Source organism: Ambystoma mexicanum, chromosome 9, assembly GCF_040938575.1.
Source record: "Ambystoma mexicanum isolate Mex_15411 chromosome 9, UKY_AmexF1_1, whole genome shotgun sequence".
In the NCBI taxonomy this organism is placed as follows: Eukaryota; Metazoa; Chordata; class Amphibia; order Caudata; family Ambystomatidae; genus Ambystoma; species Ambystoma mexicanum.
The window spans coordinates 926,881,595-926,903,587 of record NC_090931.1 but is presented as its reverse complement, the minus strand read 5'-3'; the positions used below and the strand labels follow the sequence as shown (position 1 = coordinate 926,903,587).

The 21,993-nt window shown below is 48.6% G+C and overlaps 1 protein-coding gene across 3 annotated transcripts in view; it reads left to right on the top strand.

The window, feature by feature from the left end:
* The window catches only part of OSBPL6 (oxysterol binding protein like 6), a 3,803,429-nt gene that overhangs the window by 1,402,844 nt on the left and 2,378,592 nt on the right, over window positions 1-21,993 (top strand). For all 3 annotated transcript variants that reach the window (XM_069616111.1, XM_069616109.1, XM_069616110.1), the window contains exon 8: window positions 18,463-18,566. In XM_069616111.1, the coding sequence (XP_069472212.1) occupies window positions 18,463-18,566 (104 nt within the window). The remainder of the gene's footprint in view (window positions 1-18,462; window positions 18,567-21,993) is intronic.

Sequence of the window (21,993 nt, the reverse complement as noted above, 5' to 3'; positions counted from 1 at the left end):
AGGCCTTAGTCCACTTTCCTCCATACGTCCCACCTGTCACGATGCCTGCCCCCGGAAAGCCAGACCAGGCCCAGCAACCCTGGAAGCAGGCATCATGCCACTTGAAGCATGCCCAAAAACCCCAGTTAGGGGCTCTTTGGCTACAGTATGGCGCCAGGCTCATAAGAATAAAGTCAGTCCTGGCGCCATGGGCGCCAGGCTCATTACAGAAATCTTACCTGTTGCAGACCATGCTGCATACCTACCTGATGCAGACCTTGCTGCACGAAGCCACAAGCCAAATGAGGCTTAAAGGGACTACTTTACCTCAGGGACTCCTTTACTCTCGGGTGGGGCTGTGGAAGAATACTTACCTGGGACTTCTTCCAAGGCTATTTAAGCCACACCCGGACAGCCACACGTGCTTCGCTTTATTCTGCTTGCTGCAGCGTAACGCTCACAGTGTCTTCAGCAGCTCCAGTCTTCAGCTACGCCCGCTTCAGCCCTGGAACAACAGGAACAAGAAAAGGAGAAGGAGAAGAGGTCAGAACAAAACCCTTACCTGAATCCTTGATCCAGCACATCGTCGATCTGGAAGAGAGAAGCCTTCTCAGGTGTATTGCCACGCACCTCCCAGAGCAGCGCTGAACTCGCCAACCGGGGCTGCATTCCTTTACTCCATCGCAAATCCAGCATCTCCAGGCCATTCTTCAACACCTGGGGGAGACAAGAACAGATAGGTGAGCAAGGGCAATACAAACCACCCCCAAAGACTTACCTGACTTACCAAAGGGGGGTACTCGCCTCATCTCGGGTCGGCGTAGTCAATTCTGCATCACTGCCGCACCCCAACCCCTAAGGGGAAAACAAGGACAATACAAATCATCCCCAAAGACTTACCTGATTTACCACAGGGGGGTACTCACCTCATTTCGGGTCGGCGCAGTTAATTCTCCATCATCGCTGTACCCCGGCCCCAAAGGGGAGAACCACAATAGACTTACCAGGATCTTACCAATTGCCACTTGGAACTCTTCTGGTGGTTTAAATCCACAACATGCAAGGAATCTGGCAGAGTGAAGATCAGACTTTTGAACTCTTACGAACAATTGGACTTAGAGTCAATACTGGAACTCACCAATTCCTCCACGGCAGTGAAGTAACTGGTTGTCTACGCGCCCCTGCGCTTGACGCAGGATGGAGAGCTCATCTTTCCAAATCTTCAGGTGAGATTTAGAGGGAACTTCAGGAGTGTTCTGTGGGCAGACAAGGGGAGTGGGAAGGCGGGTTAACACTCAGATTACGGGAGGTTAATTCCCTTTCTCCATTGCAGAAAGATATTTGTACGAATCCAACAAACAAAGCTAAGTGGGTCTGTCCAGTCTGTCATCTCGGCTCTACGTGTTACTCTGGTGGAAGCAACAGCGGGCCAGTCCAGATCGACGCCCCCGTGGGAATCAGGTGAGCGTAACCCCACCATCCTCCCCCCTAATAAAACTGGTGTCATTAGGCAATGTTAATATATTGTCGACGCTTCTATGGGGACTGAGGTGTGGTGCTGGAGGGCGGAGTCCGGGCAGCGCATGCTCCCAGGGCTGCATCCCCACGAGCCTCTAAATTTAAAAGGGAAGAAGGTTTTTTCTGGTGGAAAAGGTTCAGTCTCCCGTCTCTAGGAAGGGACACCCATGCAATATGGAGGAAAGGGGACTATTGACTAAGAGTACGTTAGTCACTATGGTGAGTAACTTATACATTTTGGTTTAATCATGACTTTGTGCATAATTCTAATTCGTCATTCACATCTGTCTGTTGTCTGTGTCATGCTTCATGATGCCTTCACATGGCCTAGTGCAACAGTCCTGGCACAGGAGCCAGTACTGAGTTTTCTGGTTTTGCTTGGTTCAACAATTTTGGCTTGGGATTTGATGGTCGTGTGAGAGGGAGAAAGACGAAGCTCCTCCCTTTAAAAAGAAAACAAGTCAGCCTTACCATATGGAGCCATTTTGAAGATAGCTCAGCCAGAACTTTTTTGCCTCTCACCTCTAATACGTCTTCGCCTCATTCATTTTCCAGCTCACTCACCCTCAACTTGCCCTCTCAGCTGAGAGGCAGTCCATTTATCCTGCCCTGAATAGAGCTCTGTGATGTGATAATCTTAGTGAAAGGGATCAGTACTGGGAAATTAGACTACAGATCCATCCCTTCACATTACTGGGAATTAGATAGTGCCTTGCATGTTTCTCATGGATAGCACTCTAGGGACAGACTGGGATCACTAAGCAAAAGGGGGAGGAATCACCTACCACTGCCTCTCACAAACTCAGTGGGGCAACGGAGCCCCCGCACAGGGTCCTTTCATAGTAGAGAATAGTCCACTACCCAGGCATCTCCCAGGAGGGACACCTCAGGAAAGAGCAACCCCCGGAGCAGAGCAGTGTGACACAACACTGGTGGCGGTGCCCTTTCGCTGCAGTGATAAAGGGGAGGGTCAAGAGCCCCTGGAAATCAGGGGAGCTGACTTATGAATTAGCCGGGGGTGCTCAAATATAGGAAGTGACATCACCAGCTGTTATATGACCGCATTTGCATGTAGTCGCTAACTTGGTGCAATGGGGGTGGGGGGCTGCAGAACAGTGGAAACATTGGCTAGCATGTACTGCATATACTAAAGTCAAGTAAGAAGGAGGTTTAAGCCTTCCAGTTGCATTCCAGTGGGCCATCACTGCCCCTACTCCACCCCTCTATTATCATCCAGGTTGTAGTAGCCCTCAAAAGGGTATCAGGTAATATTATCCCCATATATATGGTCAGCGTAAATAATATCGCCGGGAAAAGGTTGCGGCGATATTAAATGGGTGACCATATATATGGGGACAAGGGCAAAAAAAATAATTTAAAAAGAAAAAACAAAAGTTTGGGGGTTGCGGGGGCATCCCCCACAGGTTCCATGCAATAATGTCGCCACAAAAAACGGCCATTTTTCGGCGATATTTTTGCATGGCGAGATTTTTGTGGCGACATTATTACATGGAACCCTCAAAAGGCAGAACAACACAACTAGGATGGGAGAACAAAATGCCATGCCATCCTGTGAGTGTGTCAAACCTTAGAGCAAAAACTGTGCGTGTGCCTCCTACCTTGTAGCACAATCTCACTAATTTGATGCAAATCTCTCAAGTGGGAGCATGGTAATACCCTGCTGTGTGTGGGTTGCCAACCCCGGATGACATGCTCACTACTTCAGTGTGAAACTCTGGCCATGGCTCTTTGGGCACGCATTCAGGATGGGTCTCACACCTTTAAACAGTGTGATATATTGAGTGGGCACCTCATTCCTTGGAGCATAGTATCACCCGTTGCTGGTAATCTCACAACTGAATGTACAGTTTCAGTCTTGGTCATCTCAGTGACCCCATGTATATTAATGGAATCAGTCTCCCATCTGGGAAGACAATTATATTTCTGTTAAAACTCTCCGAATTCTCATTCAACACAGTTTCCTCGATCTATAGATCCATTCCATATTCATTCAATGTGTGTGCAGGGGTGATAACTTGTGTCTGAGAGAGCTCGTTCTTTCATTCAGGAGAGATGAAGGGGTAACAACCCCCTGTATGTGGGATCAGGCTCATTTTGCCCCATGTCCCCTCACTGCCAAATGAGTGAGCAGGTTTTAAGACCCTGCTGATTCTGCTATCCTACAGGCTTGAGCCTTCTATCCCTTGCCCCATCATGGCTTCCAAAATCCTGAGCGGCAGCGTGTGGATAGCAGGCAGCTCGTGACATGCCTGTTGACAATTGAATGTATCCAGATCTACTATTTAGACATTGGGAGAGTGCCATGAATCCACATACAGACAGAACACAATGGTATAGTGTTGCAGTCCTGCTGAGAAATGAAAATTTGGTCTGTTTAAATGTAAAGCACAGTGGCTGAGAAGTACATGCACTGTGCCATTAAAAATAAAGCAGCTGTGGTGGGTGGAAGTGCTGCTTCGGTGGCATCAAGAGTATGCAATTCCCCGCGGGGTAGTGATAGTAATTTCCTATTGAAGTATAGCAGCCCTTTTGAGAAGTGCCATTAAGAGGGAAGTTGTCCAGTAGGCTGGATCAGTCCTGCCCAATAAAAGGTGTAGAAGCCTTTGTGAGAAGTGGCAGTACTCTCCCAAATGTGAGAAGTGTAGTATTTTCAAATTAACTATGCTTAAGCACTTTGGGTTATTGAATAGTGCTGCTACATTCTGAGTAATTCCATCCCTTTAAATATATTAGCTCTTGTATAACCACAACACTGTTGAGTTATTCTGATGATGATGTCAGACTTGCTCAATAGTTCTGGTTTGAGGGGATTGGGTCCTCTGACGTATTCCATATCTATGACAGTAATCACCACAGCTGTGCTGCTTCGGAAAATCTTTCTGCGTCGATGACGTCGATACGCTGTCCTCGAGGGCCTCCGTCGAGCCGACGTCACCGGATGTTATAAGTAGGACGCACAACGCCCATAGCCTCAGTTCTGTTTTTTCTGTGAACTTGTTCGACTCGGAGATCTCGGCGTGCCTCGATTCTACTGAATCCTGTTCTTTCGGTTCTTCGAACCTGTTTCTTCGTTGCTACTTGTGAGCATGATATCTTCGGCTTCTTCCACCCCGCGGTCCGGCTTTAACAAGTGTCGGGTGTGCGGGTCCAAGATGTCGCTAACGGATACGCACAACGCTTGCCTCTGGTGCCTCAGGGAGGATCATGATACGGACGACTGTGTCGACTGCCAATCGCTCACACCAAAGGCCTTGCGGGAGCGTAAGAAGAAGCTGTCGGTGGGTAAGGTGGCCAAACCCCGGAAGTCGCATTCCACTGGTCTTTCGACAGACAATTCGAGGGGCGACTCTCTGCATCGTTGTCGTGAGTCCGGGGATTCTCGGTCTGGGAGTCGGTCCTGCCATTCCTCTGCCTCGTCGAAGCACTCCAGAAAGCACCATCACAGGTCGCCTTCCCCGTCCTCTTCCGAGGACTCCGCCCATCGGCAGGTTGCTTGTCCCAACAAGCATTCCACTCCTGAGGAATGGGATTCGTTCCAAAAGGAGATGTTGGCGATTTTTCAATCGCAGGGCTGCGGTCCATCCGCGCCGTCTGAGGACGCTGGTCGTGGCTGTGCTAAAGACACTGCTCGTCCGCCTTCAGGCTCGAGCAGTCATCGCAACCACCGGGCGCCTTCGAGGTCCCGGTCGGACAAGGATGGTCACTCTAGACATGCCCGTTCCAGGTCCCGGTCCTCGACGCCCTCGAGACCGCGAGAACCTGTGAAGTCTTCGAGGAAGACATCGATGCTGGCGGTGCCGAGGTCGTCGACGGACTCTCTCGAGGCCCCGTCTCCGAGGAAGTCATCGATGCCATCGGCGCCCAGGCTGTCGAGAGACACGCTTGGGGCTCCGCCCTCGAGGCCTGTGTCGAGGCCGTCAAAGCTGTCGGCGCCGCGCTCGACGTCGACGCCGATTCCATCAATGCCTTTTGAGGCGGCTTTGTCGGGGATGCCTCGTGGTACGGGCGAACCCCCCAGAAAGGCTCTGGCTAAGGCAAAACATGTCTTTGCTCCTTTTTCAGTTCCCTCTTTCCAGCCTCCGGATTATATTTCTGAGGTGTATGAGGGGTCTGAGGAAGGTGAGGTTCCTGCAGAGGTTCCTGATGACATTGTGTCTGTACATAGTCAACTTGAGGACCTGCGTCAGTCGCTGCATGACGCCAGTGGTCTAGACACCTCTCCGGAGGTGGAGTTTGGTCGGCCGGAGCCTGGCACACATGCCGAATCCTCATAACGGTGCCTCATGTCGAGGGTCACGGATTACCTGGGGTGGTCTGCCCCCCCTGGGGATTTTCAGCAGGATGACCTGACTGATATCTTGGACCAAGGTCCTCCAACTGACCCGGTGCTGCCATTCCATAAGCCTTGCAGAGAAGGGTAGCTGCGGCTTGTTCTTCTCCGGAGAGTCTCCCGGCAGTGAGCAAGTCCTTGCCGTAGAAATATCACCCAGTGGCGACCCCTGCTGCTTGACCACGCACCCTACTCAGGAAGTTTGGTGGTGCAGGCGGCTACGGCCCCAGCTAAGCAGGCGTCGTACCCTACCATCCCTCCTGATAGGGATGACAAACGTTTTGATGGCTGGGCGAATAAGGTATTTTCTTCTGAGGGTATGGCGCTTCAGGCTGCCAATTCGTTTGTGCCTTGTCTCGTTTCACGCACACTCTGTGGAACTGTATTTCCTTGGCAGCTGATCATATTCCCGAAGGGGAGGAACGGGATGATTTCCTTTCTATTGTGCAGGATGGCAAGGATGCCATGTGTGAGTCCATTCAGTCGGGTCTGGACATGGTTGATAGCGTCAGCCGGTCCATGGCGGCGAGCACCGTAATACGCAGGGCGCTGCAGTTCGCCAACCTCCGCCTTTTTGTCCTAGGTGACAGCAATGGAGGGGAGGTTCCTTTCGATATTACTCATCGTTTGGTAAAGCGAGAGGAGCTGCCAGTCAAAGGGGCCACCGTAGGAGTGCCAGAGGTGGAAAACAAGGTACTCGAGGTGCCATGGCCGTGCAAGCAGTTGCCTCTTTGCCCTCAGGTACTGCCGCAGCCGCTTCTACTCAGTCATGAGGCCCATGCTTCTCCGGTTGGGGGAAGGCTGGCGCAGCATCTTGTGGAATGGCGTTCCATTACCTCAGATGTGTGGGTTCTGGAGATCATAGCCCACGGCTACTGTTTTCCTTTCCGGCAGAGGCCTCACGACAATCCACCAGGGAATCTCTCTTTGAAGAGTCCGGATCCGCTCCTTGCGCAAGTAATTCAATCCCTGCTGGAGAAAGGCGCCATAGAACTGGTGCCTGTAGCAGAGAGGAACAAGGGCTGGTATTCCCCTTATTTTTTGATTTCGAAGAAAGACGAGGGATTGATACCCATCATGGACTTGCGCAGTTTGAACAAGCTCCTCAGGAAGGACAAGTTCAAGATGGTTACTCTTTCTCAAGTCCTCTGGGCCCTTCAACTTCAGGACTGGTTGGTGTCTCGACCTCAAGGACGCTTATTTTCATGTGCCGATCCATCCAAAGCACAAGAAGTACCTGAGGTTCGCGGTTGGCGACTCACACTTTCAGTTTCGGGTCCTGCCATTGGGATTGACCTCCGCCCCGAGGGTCTTCACCAAGCTCATGGTGGTGGTGGCAGCGCATCTCAGGAAAGGGGGGATTCACGTCTACCCCTACCTGTATGATTGGTTGATCAGGGCGCGCTCTTCCGAGCAAGTCCTGGATCATTTGTCCGTCACCTGCCGCTCCCTCCACAAGCTGCGCTTCTCCCTCAACTTAAAGAAGTCCCACTTGACGCCAACACAGCGGCTCCAGTACATCGGAGCGGTGCTCGACACATCCATGGGGCTGTGTTTCACTCCCCAGGTAAGGGCTCTTCACATTCAGCAGATGGTGCACAAGTTTCTACTTGCCCAGACGCTCCCGGCGTTCGAGTTCTTGAGGTTGCTCGGCCTCATGGCATCCTGCATTCTTCTGGTGCCAGAGGCCAGGTTGTGGATGAGATCTCTGCAATGGGCCCTCAAGCTTCAGTGGTCTCAGTCCTCCGGCAGGTTGTCGGACCCCATTCAGGTGCCGCCCTCGGTCGCCCAGGACCTTCTGTGGTGGGCCATCGAAGGCAATCTGATGAGTGAGGCTCCATTTTGGCTGCCCTGGCCGGAGGTGACGATCGTGACGGACGCATCCCTCACGGAATGGGGAGCTCATGCCAACGAGCTGACAGTCAGCGGTCGTTGGTCTCCGTCGGAGAGACCAGACTCCATATCAATCTGTTGGACCTGAGGGCCGTCAGGCTTGCCCTGAAGGCTTTTCTGCCGACTGTGCGAGGGCAGAATGTTCTGATTCTTACAGACAACACAGTGGCCATGCACTACCTCAACAAAAAGGGGGGGTTTAGGGGGGACAGGGTCACTTCCTCTGTTCAGGGAGGCGATGCAGCTCTGGTTCTGGGCTATCCAGCAGGAAATTTAGATCTCTGCAGTTCATCTAGCCGGAGACGAAAACGAGACGGCGGACGCTCTGAGCAGGCAGAGCGCGATCTCTCACGAGTGGGAGTTGGCTCAGGAGATTCTCCTGGAGATCTTCGCTCTTTGGGGGACCCCTCAAGTGGATCTCTTCGCCTCCAGTGTCAACCGGAAGTGCGAAAGATTCTGCTCGTGGGAATTTCCTCCCAAGAGGAGCCTTAGGAGACGCGTTCGTAGTGGATTGGTCCTTCCCACTGCCATACGCGTTTCCTCCAGTCCCCGTCATCCCGCAAGTGCTGCGGAGGCTACGGAGGTTCGGTTCCCGGATGATCCTCATTGCTCCCGCATGGGCCCGGCGGACGTGGTACCCGGTCCTTCTCGACTTGTGCATCTGCCCTCCACATCGTCTTCCCTACCGAGACCATCTGCTCTCACGGGAGGGAGGTCAGGCTCTCCATCCAGAGGTCAGATCCCTCAACCTTCATGCTTGGCTTCTGAAAGGTTGAGGTATAAGGATTGGGACCTCCCTGAAGATGTGATGGAGGTGTTGCTTTCGGCCAGACGGCTGGCAACAAAGTCCCTGTACCGTTGCCGTTGGAGAATGTTCTGCGACTGGTGCAGGGTAAAGAATGTGAATCCTTTTTCATGTGTCATTCCTTTAGTTCTGTCTTTTTTGCTTTCTTTAGCCCACAGGGGCTTGCAAGTGGGTACCGTTAATGGTTACATGGCGGCGCTGTCCATATTTAAGCGCTCGTCTGAGGAGTGTTCTTATTTTAAAATTCCTTTAATTTCTCAGTTTCTGAAAGGGCTCACTAATGTGTTCCCTCCGTCACCTTTCCAAGTGCCCTTTTGGGATTTGAACCTTGTTCAGAAATTCCTTATGGGTGCTCTGTTTGAGCCTTTGCATTCTTGTCCTTTGAGGCTGTAGACCCTGAAAACTGTATTTTTAGTTGCGGTCACTTCCGCTTGCAGAGTGAGTGAGTTACAGGCACTTTCAGTTAAGCCACCCTTCACTGTGTTTCATAAGGACAGGGTTGTCCTTCGAGTTCGTCCTTCTTTTCTTCCGAAGGTGGTGTTGGAATTTCATTTAAGCCAGAAGGTTATTCTTCCGGCATTTTATCCTCCTCCGCATCCTGGTAAGGAAGAGGAGAGGCGCCATAGGCTGGTTCCTGAGAGAACTTTGAGTTTCTACATTTCACGCATGTCCCGGGTCAGAGTGGACGATCAGTTCTTTATTGGTTACGCTGGAAGGCGTTTGGGACAAGCTGTGACTAAGCAGACTTTGTCTAGATGGATTATCTTGGCAATTTCTGAATGTTACCGTCTGGCGGGTAAGGACCCTCCGGTAGGCTTACGGGCCGGTCAAGTGGCACAGCGAGTAGCTCGCTTTGACACCTGTGCAGAGCCTGCTGACCCAGGTTTGAATCCCGGCAGGGCCAAACTCAGCCTTTCATCCTTCGGAGGTCGATAAATGAGCACCGCACACCGTGGGTAATAAAAAGCAGCGCTCAGATACCTGAGGGTTCGTAGCGCTATATAAATGCTAAATTATTATTATTTTTATTATTACTAGTGGTATGGCTGCCTCTACCGCCCTGCAGAGGGGTGTTCCTATTCGTAACATCTGTGATGCAGCCACAATCCAGAGCCACCATGAACAGGAGTTATTTCCATCTACTGCTGGAGCTGCTGACACCAGGTATGTCACGAGTCCCTAGCTACAGCACGAGCGTGCATCTTGAAGGCAACACGCGGCAAATTATTTAGCAATATCCGCACTGCTCCTGCGTTGCCCAGTGCGGCCCTTCCTGCCAGGATCTGCCCCATTAATGCACTCTAAGTGCATCCAGCCACCTATTGAAGCCCTGAGGTTCACCCCATTTAAAGATGGCTGCCCGCCGCATCTTCACCCCTCCATCCGGCCCTGCTACCCTGCAAACATCGTGATTGGCCCCTCTCCTCTATTGGGAGCCAACCACAAGCCAGTAGGTTCCGAACCGGCCCACCTCGAAGGCACTGTGCACTGTGCCTATCTCTAGCCTGTACACACCACCGAGCATAGGGCTAGATCCCCCGCCCTTCTCCTTTGGGGTAACATACCGCCCCTTACTGCAACCTTTTTTCAACTGTTCCAGCCAGCAACCTGAACTGTTTCTAGCCTTCACTGAACCCTGTTCTCGCAGTACGGTATAACACAGACTACTGCTCACACTGGGTAGTGCCTTATGGTCGCCTAGAGACTACTGCGACATTGTGTAGTGCATTATGGTCGCTTAGAGACCACTGTAACATTGTGTAGTGCCTTATGGTCGCTTAGAGACCACTGTAACATTGTGTAGTGCCTTATGGTCGCGTAGAGACCACTGTGACCACTTGTGTTGTGCCTTATGATCGCTTAGAGACTACTGTAACATTGTGTAGTGCCTTATGGTCGCTCAGAGACCACTGTGACAACATTGTGTAGTGCCTTATGGTCGCTTAGAGACTACTGTGACATTGTGTAGTGCCTTATGGTCGCTTAGAGACCACTATGACATTGTGTAGTGCCTTATGGTCGCTTAGAGACTACTGTGACACTGTGTAGTGCCTTATGGTCGCTTAGAGACTACTGCGACATTGTGTAGTGCATTATGGTCGCTTAGAGACCACTGTAACATTGTGTAGTGCCTTATGGTCGCTTAGAGACCACTGTAACATTGTGTAGTGCCTTATGGTCGCGTAGAGACCACTGTGACCACTTGTGTTGTGCCTTATGATCGCTTAGAGACTACTGTAACATTGTGTAGTGCCTTATGGTCGCTCAGAGACCACTGTGACAACATTGTGTAGTGCCTTATGGTCGCTTAGAGACTACTGTGACATTGTGTAGTGCCTTATGGTCGCTTAGAGACCACTATGACATTGTGTAGTACCTTATGGTCGCTTAGAGACTACTGTGACACTGTGTAGTGCCTTATGGTCGCCTAGATTACACTGCGTATTAGTATTGAGTATCAGCACTGTGCACTAGCATTTCTCCGATTCTCTGCGCTAGTACCCGCACTGCAGCACCATTGCGTACTAACATTGCGCACTAGCTTCTCTCTGACGATTTTGTGCGTCAGTTCCCTCTAAACTCAGAAATGATAACCTGGACCTTCCTCATTATGTTCCCATTCTGCCTGGTCCCCCATGACACCCCTTGTACAGGGTCACACTTTCGCTTACACCCCAACGGCCTCAGCAGACTAGCCTGCCCCAGACATTATCCCATACCCTGCCCCACCCCCTTCCTACCTAACATCAACCCCTTCCAGCCTACCTCCTCCATTGACTCTCATCGCATAGCAGACACCCCCAGCCCCCAAGAAGCATCACAAACTACTCCCATCGGCCAACCCACTATCACGAACCTTACTATCAGCAGATCCTATCCCTGCTCAGGATTATCGAGATTCACCCGACTCAGATCCAGAACACACACACCCGCATCCTTCCCCAATCTAGGCAACAAACAAAACATAACCTTTACCAAATCTGCCCCTCACTGCACACGCCCTACACCCCCGACAGACCAGATATCACACGGCCTGATCGCACCCTCCCCCCGCACCCACATCAAAAAATCATGCATCACCACCGAAATCATTAAAGGTGCACTCATCAATGCGAGATCTGTAGTCGCCCATGCCTTAGACATTGCAGACATTATCACCGCTAATGATCTCGACTTCATAGCTATTACAGAGACCTGGCTCCACCCAGCATCTGGCCCCTCTCTATCACTTGCTATACCCAATGACTATACCATCTATCGTGCAGACAGACAAACAGCTAAAGGTGGTGGAGTAGCCGTTATTGCAAAAAGTTCCATCAACATTAGACACATACAAAACCAATCACTGACATCAGCGGAATTACTCACCCTCAAACTATCCACAACGCAAACAAGCACTATCACCATCCACCTCATCTACAGACCGCCAGGCCCCATACTATCCTTTAATGACGACATAGCCCTTCTACTCTCTAACAATATCAAACCTAACTCTCGACTACTCATCCTAGGAGACTTTAATCTAGGTCTCAATGATGAGAAAGATGACAAAGCTCACACTATCGCCAACACTATTTCAGAATTAGGACTCACCCACCATATCGCACAACCCACACATAACAAAGGACGCATCCTTGACTGGATAGCTGACCTCAATTGCAACACTACCATCCTCTCCAACACTCCATGCGCCTGGACCGATCACCACCTTATTACCTTCACCATCAACAAAGGCACTCAAACACCAGGGCCCTCCTCCAATGCCCCACCCACACTCACAAGAAACAACAAAAATATCACACTAGAGAAACTCCTCCCGTTACTCCAACCCATCATCGACTTCTCACCCACCATGACCAACCCTACTGAATTAGTAGATCTATACAACACAACTATCCTTAAGGCCATAAATATCATAGCACCACTCAAGCTTCGGAAAGCCAAACCAAGAGCACACCTCAATTCCTGGTTCACCCCCAAACTAAAAACACTCCGCAAAGCCAAAAGACAAGCTGAATTAGCATGGAAACAGTCACCATCCACCATTAACAAGACATCCTACCATTAGCATCGAACATCTATAAAACAGCCATCATCCAGTCTAAAAAAAACATGTACAATGAAAGAATCAGCAACGCCAAATCTAATACCAAAGAGCTCTTCAATATCCTGAGAGAACTCGAATCACCCTCCCCCATTCCAGACACCTGCAACAAAGACATCCACTGGTGCACGAACATCCAGGAAGCACTCCTAGGCAAAATTGCCACGCTACAAGCCAAAATCTTGACAAAGAAAGAAAGCCTCACCCTCTCCGATAACATCACCCCCTCTACACACACCCACACCACCCCCCAAAATGATGACAATAACCTCTTTGAGTTTTCCACCATAACCATTAAAGAGGTTGAAGAAATAATCTACTCCCTTAAACCGTCCAAATGCCAAGGCGACACTTGCCCAGCCCCTATCATTAAAGATGCTGCCAAACAACTTGCTCCCTTCATCACCACCCTCATCAACGCATCTTTCACCTCCAACATAGTGCCCAACAACCTCAAGGACTCCTGGGTTCTTCCTTTACTCAAGAAGCCCACCCTTGACCCTAATGTCCCCACCAACTACAGACCCATAACGACTGTACCCTTCCTACTAAAAATCCTCGACAGAGCTGCCTATCTCCAGATACAGAACCACCTCGAGAAAAATAACTTACTAGGACTCAGACAATCAGGATTCCGCCCCAAACATGGCACTGAGACCGCCCTGATTGACCTTAAGACACAGATGGACAACATTAAAGACAATGGTAAACTAGCCCTCCTTCTCCTCCTTGACTTATCGGGCGCCTTCGACCTGGTCAACCACGACATCCTCTGCAAACATCTATCCTCAGCAGCCAAATTCTCAGATAACGCCAACGCATGGATCCATTCCTTCCTTAACAACAGATCCATGAGAGTCTTCGCACCCACAGCCTCTGCCATCCCAGCCCCAGTCACTTGCGGTGTCCCCCAGGGCTCCTGCGTCTCCCCCACTCTATACAATGTATTCACGAAACCCCTCTTTGACATACTGGACCGCTTGGGTGTCATCTACACCAACTACGCAGATGACACCCAAATACTGATCCCTTTAACAGGCGACTACTCCACCGACCTCACTGCTCTCAACAACATTTATTCCATTATACAAGAATGGATGGCCAAGCATGGCCTATGCCTTAATGACGACAAGACCGAGCTTCTCCTCCTAGGTTCCCAACCCAGACTTAATAAACTCGACAAACTCTATCAAGCATTCACCATAGACGGCAATAACATCACCGTCTCTAACAGCGTCAAAACCCTAGGAATCTACCTCGACTCCTCCCTCACACTGACAAGACAGATCAACTCCATCTCTTCAGCCACTGCTTACACTTGTAAACTTATCAATGCCAGCAGACCTTACCTCTCACCATCCAACTGCATCACCTTAGCCAGAGCGCTAGTCCTTTCCAAAGTTGACTACTGCAATGCGCTATACTTGGGAACCAGTCAGAAAAACATCAACAAACTACAAGTCATACAAAACAACGCCTTGCGAGCAGCCCTGAACATACCCAAACAAGAACACATCTCGGACGCCAGACGCACCTGCCATTGGCTATCCATACCACAAAGAATTGAATATAAAACCATCTCACTCACACACAAATGCCTAGCTAACCAAGCACCCAGATACCTATCCGACAACCTCAAGCACCACACCCCAGCGCGCCCTACCAGATCAGCTCAAACACACTGCTTAAATATCCCAAGATTTAAGCTCCAAAAAGCAGGTGGCTCCAGCTTCCCCGTGCTTGCCTCCAAACTTTGGAATTCACTTCCACTCGAGCTGAGATCAGAACCGTCCTTTCACAGATTTAGACACAACACCAAAACTTGGCTTCTATCCAAAGAAACTGCCTAGCCCTACCGCACTAGCATGCACCAAGACTGTAAATTTGTAAATATGTAATCGTTTTGTACATTTCTGCTGCATTATTCTTGTTGTATTCATTATTCTTGTTGTATTCATCGCAAGCGCCTGGATGCCCTAGGGCCAGGCGGCGCTATACAAATAATAAACTAAACTAAACTAAACATGGGCTTCGGTCCATACTTTTGTACGTCATTACTCCCTAGATTCAACCCATGCGCAGTATCTGGCCTTTTGCAAGGCGGTCCTTTACTCTGCAATTTGATTGGGCATTCTAAATTTGTATATTCTAAATTCTTTTCCCTCCTCCTGACGTTGGTACTGCTTTGGGAGTCTGTCATATATATGGAATACGTCGGAGGACCTAATCCCCTCGAAGAACAAGTTACTCTCTTACCTAGTAACGTTCTTTCGATGGGCTGGTCCGACAACGTATTCCATATCGCTCCCTCCCTGCCTGCCCCACTACAGAATTTCTTATGCGATTGCAGCTTACGTTTCCACAAGGCTTTCTGTGGTCATACTGTCAGTGGTTTGGTGCCACACGTTCTGGGGGAAAAAACTACAACTGAGGCTACGGGCGTCGTGCGTCCTACTTATAACATCCGGTGATGTCGTCTCGACGGAGGCCCTCGAGGACAGCGTATCGACGTCATCCACGCAGGACACAGACGCCGAAAGATTTTCCGAAGCAGCACAGCTGTGGTGATTACTATCATAGATATGGAATACATTGTCGGACCATCCCATCGAAAGAACGTTACCAGGTAAGAGAATAACTTGTTCTTCTGTATCATTAAATGTACTTCAGATCTTCAGAGTCTCAGGAGGATAGGTCAACTTGGAAGCAAGACAACACGAGGCAACACAGGTTCGATCTCTACGTCCGTGCAACACAGGTTCGATCCCTCGGTCAGCGCTTAGAAACCTGTGGGTATTACGCGCATTATAAATAACCAATTAAAATTCAAATAAATCTGCTGAGAAGTGCTGGGGCCTTGTCAATAAGAGTGTAGCAGCACAACTTAGATGAACTAGCATTGCCTCAACAAAAGCATAGTATTACCGCTGAGAAAATTCAACAATTATAGAAACCCTGTTGGGAAACAGCAGTACTACCCTGTCAAGAGTATAGCGAGCTAACTGAGGAGTACCAGCATTGCTCCATTTCGAATATGGCAGCTCTAATAGAAATTGCTGGCTCATATAGATTACACAGCCCTGCTGAGAAATGCTGTCTGAGGCTGAAGGTAAGCAAATTCCTTCTTCCAGCACTTCATATCTTCAGGTTCCAAAGGTTGGCTTTTTGTCAACTTTAGAAAAAAAGAAATTGGGAGTCAGAGATTGGGGTGCTGCTCTCTGTGTGTCCATCACCTTTAGATCTCATGAGAATCACCACCATTTACACAGAAGATTGAAACGTTTCCTCTTCTAAAAGTTCCTTGGTCTTCAATCCTGAGCATCTGTGTCTCCTCAGACTATTGTGCCCCAGAATCTGTTTGTTTGAATGAGGCCTTATTGAATTAGGCACTTGTATAATTTACTGTGCTCTTTCTTCTAGATCCCCAGCCTTTAGCCAATTTAAATGTCTCCAGAGCATTTGAAAGATTGTATCCCCATCATCCCTTGCATTTAATGTAGAGGTGCTACTGAGCAGTTTTGCCCGTGGCTGGCAACATATAAAACCCCAATAAATAAATGAAATGCTCTATGCCTAAAATGTGATGTTTGTGATTTGCGACTTTGGTAGCCCCCATGGTATGTGACTCAATCATTTGCACTCACATAGACATGTATACTTTCTACTGTGCAGAGACATGGTCACTTTTCAGGAACAAGGATTTATGAGGTAGGAGAATGCACACATGGAATCCTATTCTGAATCCATGTACTTTTCTTTACAATACTATTAGAATTTGGAAAATGAGTTCATATTATGCTATTGTTACTTGGCACCCCTGACCTTTTCAGCACCTTTTCAGCACCAAAGAAAGTTAGAGAATGTATAATATTGGTGCAGATGACTGCTAGCACAGAACCTTCCTAAGCAGACTGTTTATTGGATAAAACAATGTGCCATGGTAAAACTCCATTCTCTTTTTGTTTATTTGGTGATACTTGATGTCAATGCTCTAGCGTCCTTCAAATTGAATGCTAGGCAGAATTAAATATAAATCTCCTCTCCAAAGGATTGTGCTGTGGTGTGAACAGAAGGAAAGCTATAGCCAATCTTGTTTTAATAATATTTATTCAAATGTAGGTAGAGAAGGTTTGAGCCCTCTTGGAGCCCCTTTCTATAGAACAGACAACATAACTTTGATCAAATCCAGGAAGGCGTTATTTTTCCTAGTGGCCAATGCACATACTCAATTCGGTATATGAAGTTTGGGCGTCTAAATGCTGGGCAGAACCCAAACAGACCGTTGTAGTCTAGACAACATTGGAAGTTGTTGTCAAAGTACACTGCTCTTAAGGAGTCTGGATATGGGTGAAATTAAGGCAGCATGGGAGCTTATAGGGAGGGTAGATCCCTTCCACCATTTCTTTTGGAAACTGCCTTCTTGTTTAGCATCTACCCGACAGCAGTTCCAGTAGGAGCAAGGCACTCTTTGGATTGCTTCAAAAGAGGGAGTACACTCCACTAGGAATATGTCCACATTGGATCCTATTAGTTACCATTCCCTTCTAGAATGATTCTATACATTGAGTTTGTGATCCCCACAGTGTTGATTACCTGTAGGACTGTATGATAGTTGAAAGGTTATAGTTCAAAGGTAATTTGTGATAGTTCATAATTCTGCAAAGACTTCAGAATGTGTATACACTTCGATTACAAGGTTCAGGGCTGTTTGAAAGGTCAAACGCTCAAGTTCTGTATCTTAAGCATCCACTGTCCCTCTAATTTCTTGTTTTCATTCATCACTGCACTGAGGTCAGCTGCAAGGCCTCCAATTTCTTCATTGAAACTGTTCTAAAATGGTCTTTCAGACTGTTTGACAGTTCCAAGCTTTCTTTTGTGTTTTCGAGTGATCTCTTATGACCCATCTCAGGGTCTGCTTCGCTTCGTCTCACATCTCCTCCTCACTTTATTCTTACCATAATTCAGTTTGTGTCAACCTTTATACAACACATCCCTGTCTATCTCTGTGCCTTTACTCCTACGGCGGATTCCAAACACACAAACAAAATTCCTATTCTGTAGAACACTCTTTGGTGATCTATATCAGGCAGGTCACACTAGGCAATGATCCCTGCCTCTCATAGCCTCAATCCACCATAGCCTCTTTAACCATATTACACACTGAGGCTGGGAAATCAAAGCCCTGTTAAGTTAAGAATTGGCACCAAGGATCAGGAGGCCATCTATTGGTTCAAGCAGGGATGAAGCCAATTTTAGGACCTAATTTCTCTGGGTTTCACATCAGTGCTGGAAGGGAGTCATGGCCACAGTTCACTCAAAGGCGATGTGCTTGGTATTTCGTGGTGTAGCAGAGACAGTTAGAGGGGGAAGGTTTGATTCAGCCTATCATGATCTATTTAGCTCACTTGTTGATCTATGATACTCCAAGGGGCATGTTAAATTGGATTTAGCGGGACAGGCATTGTTGTGACATTATTGGGGTTTTTGAAAGGTGGCACTATCAACCCTAAGAGGCAACAGGCATGTTTTACTTGCACTAACAAATGTTTCTGCAGTCCTTAAGTGAGTCTGAGGAATGTATGCTAAGCCATTAGAGGAGTTACATTACTGCTTTTTCATTTCGTGCAGAAGGAGAAATTGTCCAAATTGCACACTTCCTACATTGCATCCTTAGATGGGCTGGTGGTAATAACCTTTCTAAATTCTGGAAATTCTAGTGAATCGGCCTCAACTGTAGTATTTGCCCTGCAAAATTTAAATGGTTAAACAGTTTTCTGTTTTTCTCCAAACATCTGTCTTTATTTGTATTAGATCTTTCGCATTGCCAGGCAAGTTTAACAGAACTCAGCAAGCTACTGCAAAATGTAGAAATACAGCAGAAAACTCAATCAGCATCTAATTTCACTGACATGCAGGTAACACTAGTTCCATGTTGTAGATGGGGGAAATGCATGTTTTGGCATTAAAATTAATTTTAATAGTGACAGCTGAGCAAATTTGAAATGTCTCTTTATTTGTGCATTTTCTTTTAATACATGTTGCTTAAATTGCCCTGAATGGTTATTTTTATCTGCAATCATAAATGTTGCTGCTATCTTCCAAACGACAATTTCACTTTTTTCTTTATTTTTTGTAAACATTCTTTCACTTTCAGAGCTTGGTAAGAATAACAGAATTCAGAGTTAACTGCTGAAACAAGATATGGCTAATTTTAATGCTTAGCTGTTTTCTTTATCTAAAGTCTACCTTTCAACCCAACTAGATCATCATAGATTATGCTTGAAAGTAGGAAAGGTGTATGCTACCATTCAAGGGACAAATTGCGATAACCCACTTAAAAGAAAAGCCCAACCCCAGATCCAAGCTTTCTCTAATCCTGATCATCTTATACAAGACTTGCTTGACAATACCCATTTAGATCTAAGCCCATACCATGATCATGCCCTTCAGCTGAGGCGAGCCCAACCCACAAGATACCCTCTTAGGCAAACGTGGCATGGTTGTTGGCATACACCTTTATTTAATTGGAAACCTAGCTCTCCCCAAGGCTTCCCTGCCTCAGCTAAGGAACTAAGGATTCTGTCAGAACATCCAAGTAAATGAAAGGGTCCACCATCATTGTTCAAAATGCCTACTTCTGTCCCACACACTTGTAACTAAACTAAAGAAGTAGTGGATCTTCTTGATCCAGAAGAATGGCCTCCTTCTTCTGGACAATGGATCATAATTCCAATTGGCATGTGAGAATTGTTCCTGAGAGAATGACTCCCTTCTCCAGGTCTCAGTTCCTTTCCAGGAGACAAAACAAAGTTCCTGTTTGTGGAGCCTCCTGGAAAGTTCTCCGTTCAAACTCAAAAGGTAAAGTTCCAACTCCTTATTCCTTATTGCCCATAGTTCTCCAGGTATCTTCTTCTCAGTATTTTCACAGTGCCAGGGGAATTATCGAGTTGATCGGGCAACTGGAAAGAGGAGACTTCATGACGTTGCTGGACCTGGAGGACGCCTACTTCCACGTCCCCATTCACAAGTAATTTGTGGTGCAGGGACAGTTCAAGGCCCTACCTTTTGGCTTGATGTCAGGACCCAGAGTGCTCACGAAATGCCTGGCACCAGTGGCAGCCCATCTACGTCTACAGGGCATACCCGTATACCCGTACCTGGACGACTGGCTGAATAGCGCCCGCTCGCAGGAGCTGGCCGACAGATACGCAGAGGTGACCGTCTGGCTACTAACGGATCTGGGATTCTCCGTCACTATCCTAAATCCTGCTTAACGCCATCACAGAACATGCTGTTCCTAGGCGCCAGTCTCAATACGGTGTCTTGCCTGACGTCGCCCTGGGAAGAGAGGATCCATTCTAGGAAAGGTGCAACGGCTGTCCACAGTACGGCCCATCAAGTAGTTACTGGACATTGTTGTCTTGCATCTACCTCGTCCGGCTCTGCAGGTTGCAAATGCGACCCCTTCAGCAATTACTGGACGTCCACTGGATACAGATTGTTCATGAGTTCCGTCCGGCGATAGTATGGGGGGGCATTCGCTCCAACATCGCCCAAGGCACTGGATTTCAAAGCATGCCATACCAGGAGACGGTCACCACGGATGCCTCCCTAGAAGGATGGGGAGTGCACAACAGACGTCTGTACGCCAGAGGCCAGTGGCTCCCGAAGGAGTAGGATCTTCATATCAACATCGTAGAGCTATGGGCAGTGTTCTGGGCCCTCACGTCATTTCTACCATTTCTGACAGGCGAGGATCTTTACAGACAACACCACCACCATGTTCTACATCAGGAAGCAGGGGGGGCTCTCTATCCCCCGGCGCGCTCTCCAAGGAAGTGCAGGATGCTGGGCCGTCGGACAGGGGATGTTCCTCGTCTCCCTCCACCCGGCGTGAGTCCAGAAAACCATTGCAGACTCCCCCAGCAGGGAGCTGCGCTCCTGCCACGAGTGGGAGCGTTGTCAGGATCAGGTGCACCACCTGTTCGTCAAGTGGGGCAAGCCCCAGATAGATCTGTTTGCGACGGCAGCAAACTCCAAGTGCCAGAAGTTTGCCAACAGGTTCTACCAGCCGAGGAGCCTGGGGGAAGAGTTCTCCTTCCCGTGGGAAGGGCTGTTCCTGTATGCGTTCCCCCATTCCCTCTCCTGCTACGAGTCATCAACACACTCAGACAGTGTCCATGCAAGATGATACTCAGTGCCCAGGCGTGGCCGAGGCAGATTTGGTATCCAGACCATTTCAGCCTGTCAGCGCTGCCGCCGATCAAGCTGCCAGTGGTTCTGGATCTTCTCACCAGAGAAAGAGGCGCAATCCTTCATCACGCCCCAGGATCGCTGAACCTGAGGGCTTGGCTTTTGCAGCCTTAGAGTTTGGAGGATATGAGTTGCCTGCGAACTGCAGGGAGGTCCTCGCCAAGGCCAGGGCGTCGTTAACTTTTAAGTGCTATGGTCCCAAGTGGAAGTGATACGTGGTGCCTATCCCAGAAGATTGCCCCTCTCCTTCCATACTTCCGATCCTTGGCCAAGGCCGGACTGGCGCACGCCTCTATCAATTATTTGAATTTTCTTAACGTTTGTTTTATTGGTTTCCAATAAGCGTCAATGCAAACATCAAAGCAATACCATCACAATAGACTACATATATAAGCGTTTCTCATCCTGTGAAGAGGTTACAACGACAGCAATATGCAGTATTACAGTGACATCTCAATACCAAACTCATGCTTAACAGCACGTAAACAGCAACAAACAGAATAGTAGAGCTCATTCAGCAGTGCCCACCGAAGTGTTTGGGTATTGGGAAAGGAGGTCATAATGCGGGTAAGTACGGTGGTGAGTAGTTCCGGGGTGGGTCACCCAAGTCAATGATAAACGTTAATTGCCATCCATACAGTGACACTTCACTTACTCTTGGTGGTTTGTCATCGGAGGGGGGGGGGGGGAGTTTGCGCAATTAGGTCCCTCCATGCAACAAATGCATCTGACTGCTCGCCTTCCTCCTCACGTGTAGCCCTTGCCCACACTTTCGTTTCAGCCAGGCATTCAAATTCCTTGTACCACTTACCAGAGGGCCCTGCTTTTTTTTTCTCCAAGACATAGCTATGCATCTCTTGGCCAGGACAAATGCCAGGTCCATGAATTTAATCACATGTCTACTTGTTGCAGTCCTGGGGTATAGTCCCAGGTGGCATTCCAATGGGTTTCACTCAAACCTGACCTCCCCCACACCCATGTCTACTCAATACGCCACCACAAAGACTGCACTTTCGTACACTTCTACAGCATATGCATTGTCTACTTTTTCCTCATTGCACCAGGCGCATTCAGGCACCACTACTTTGA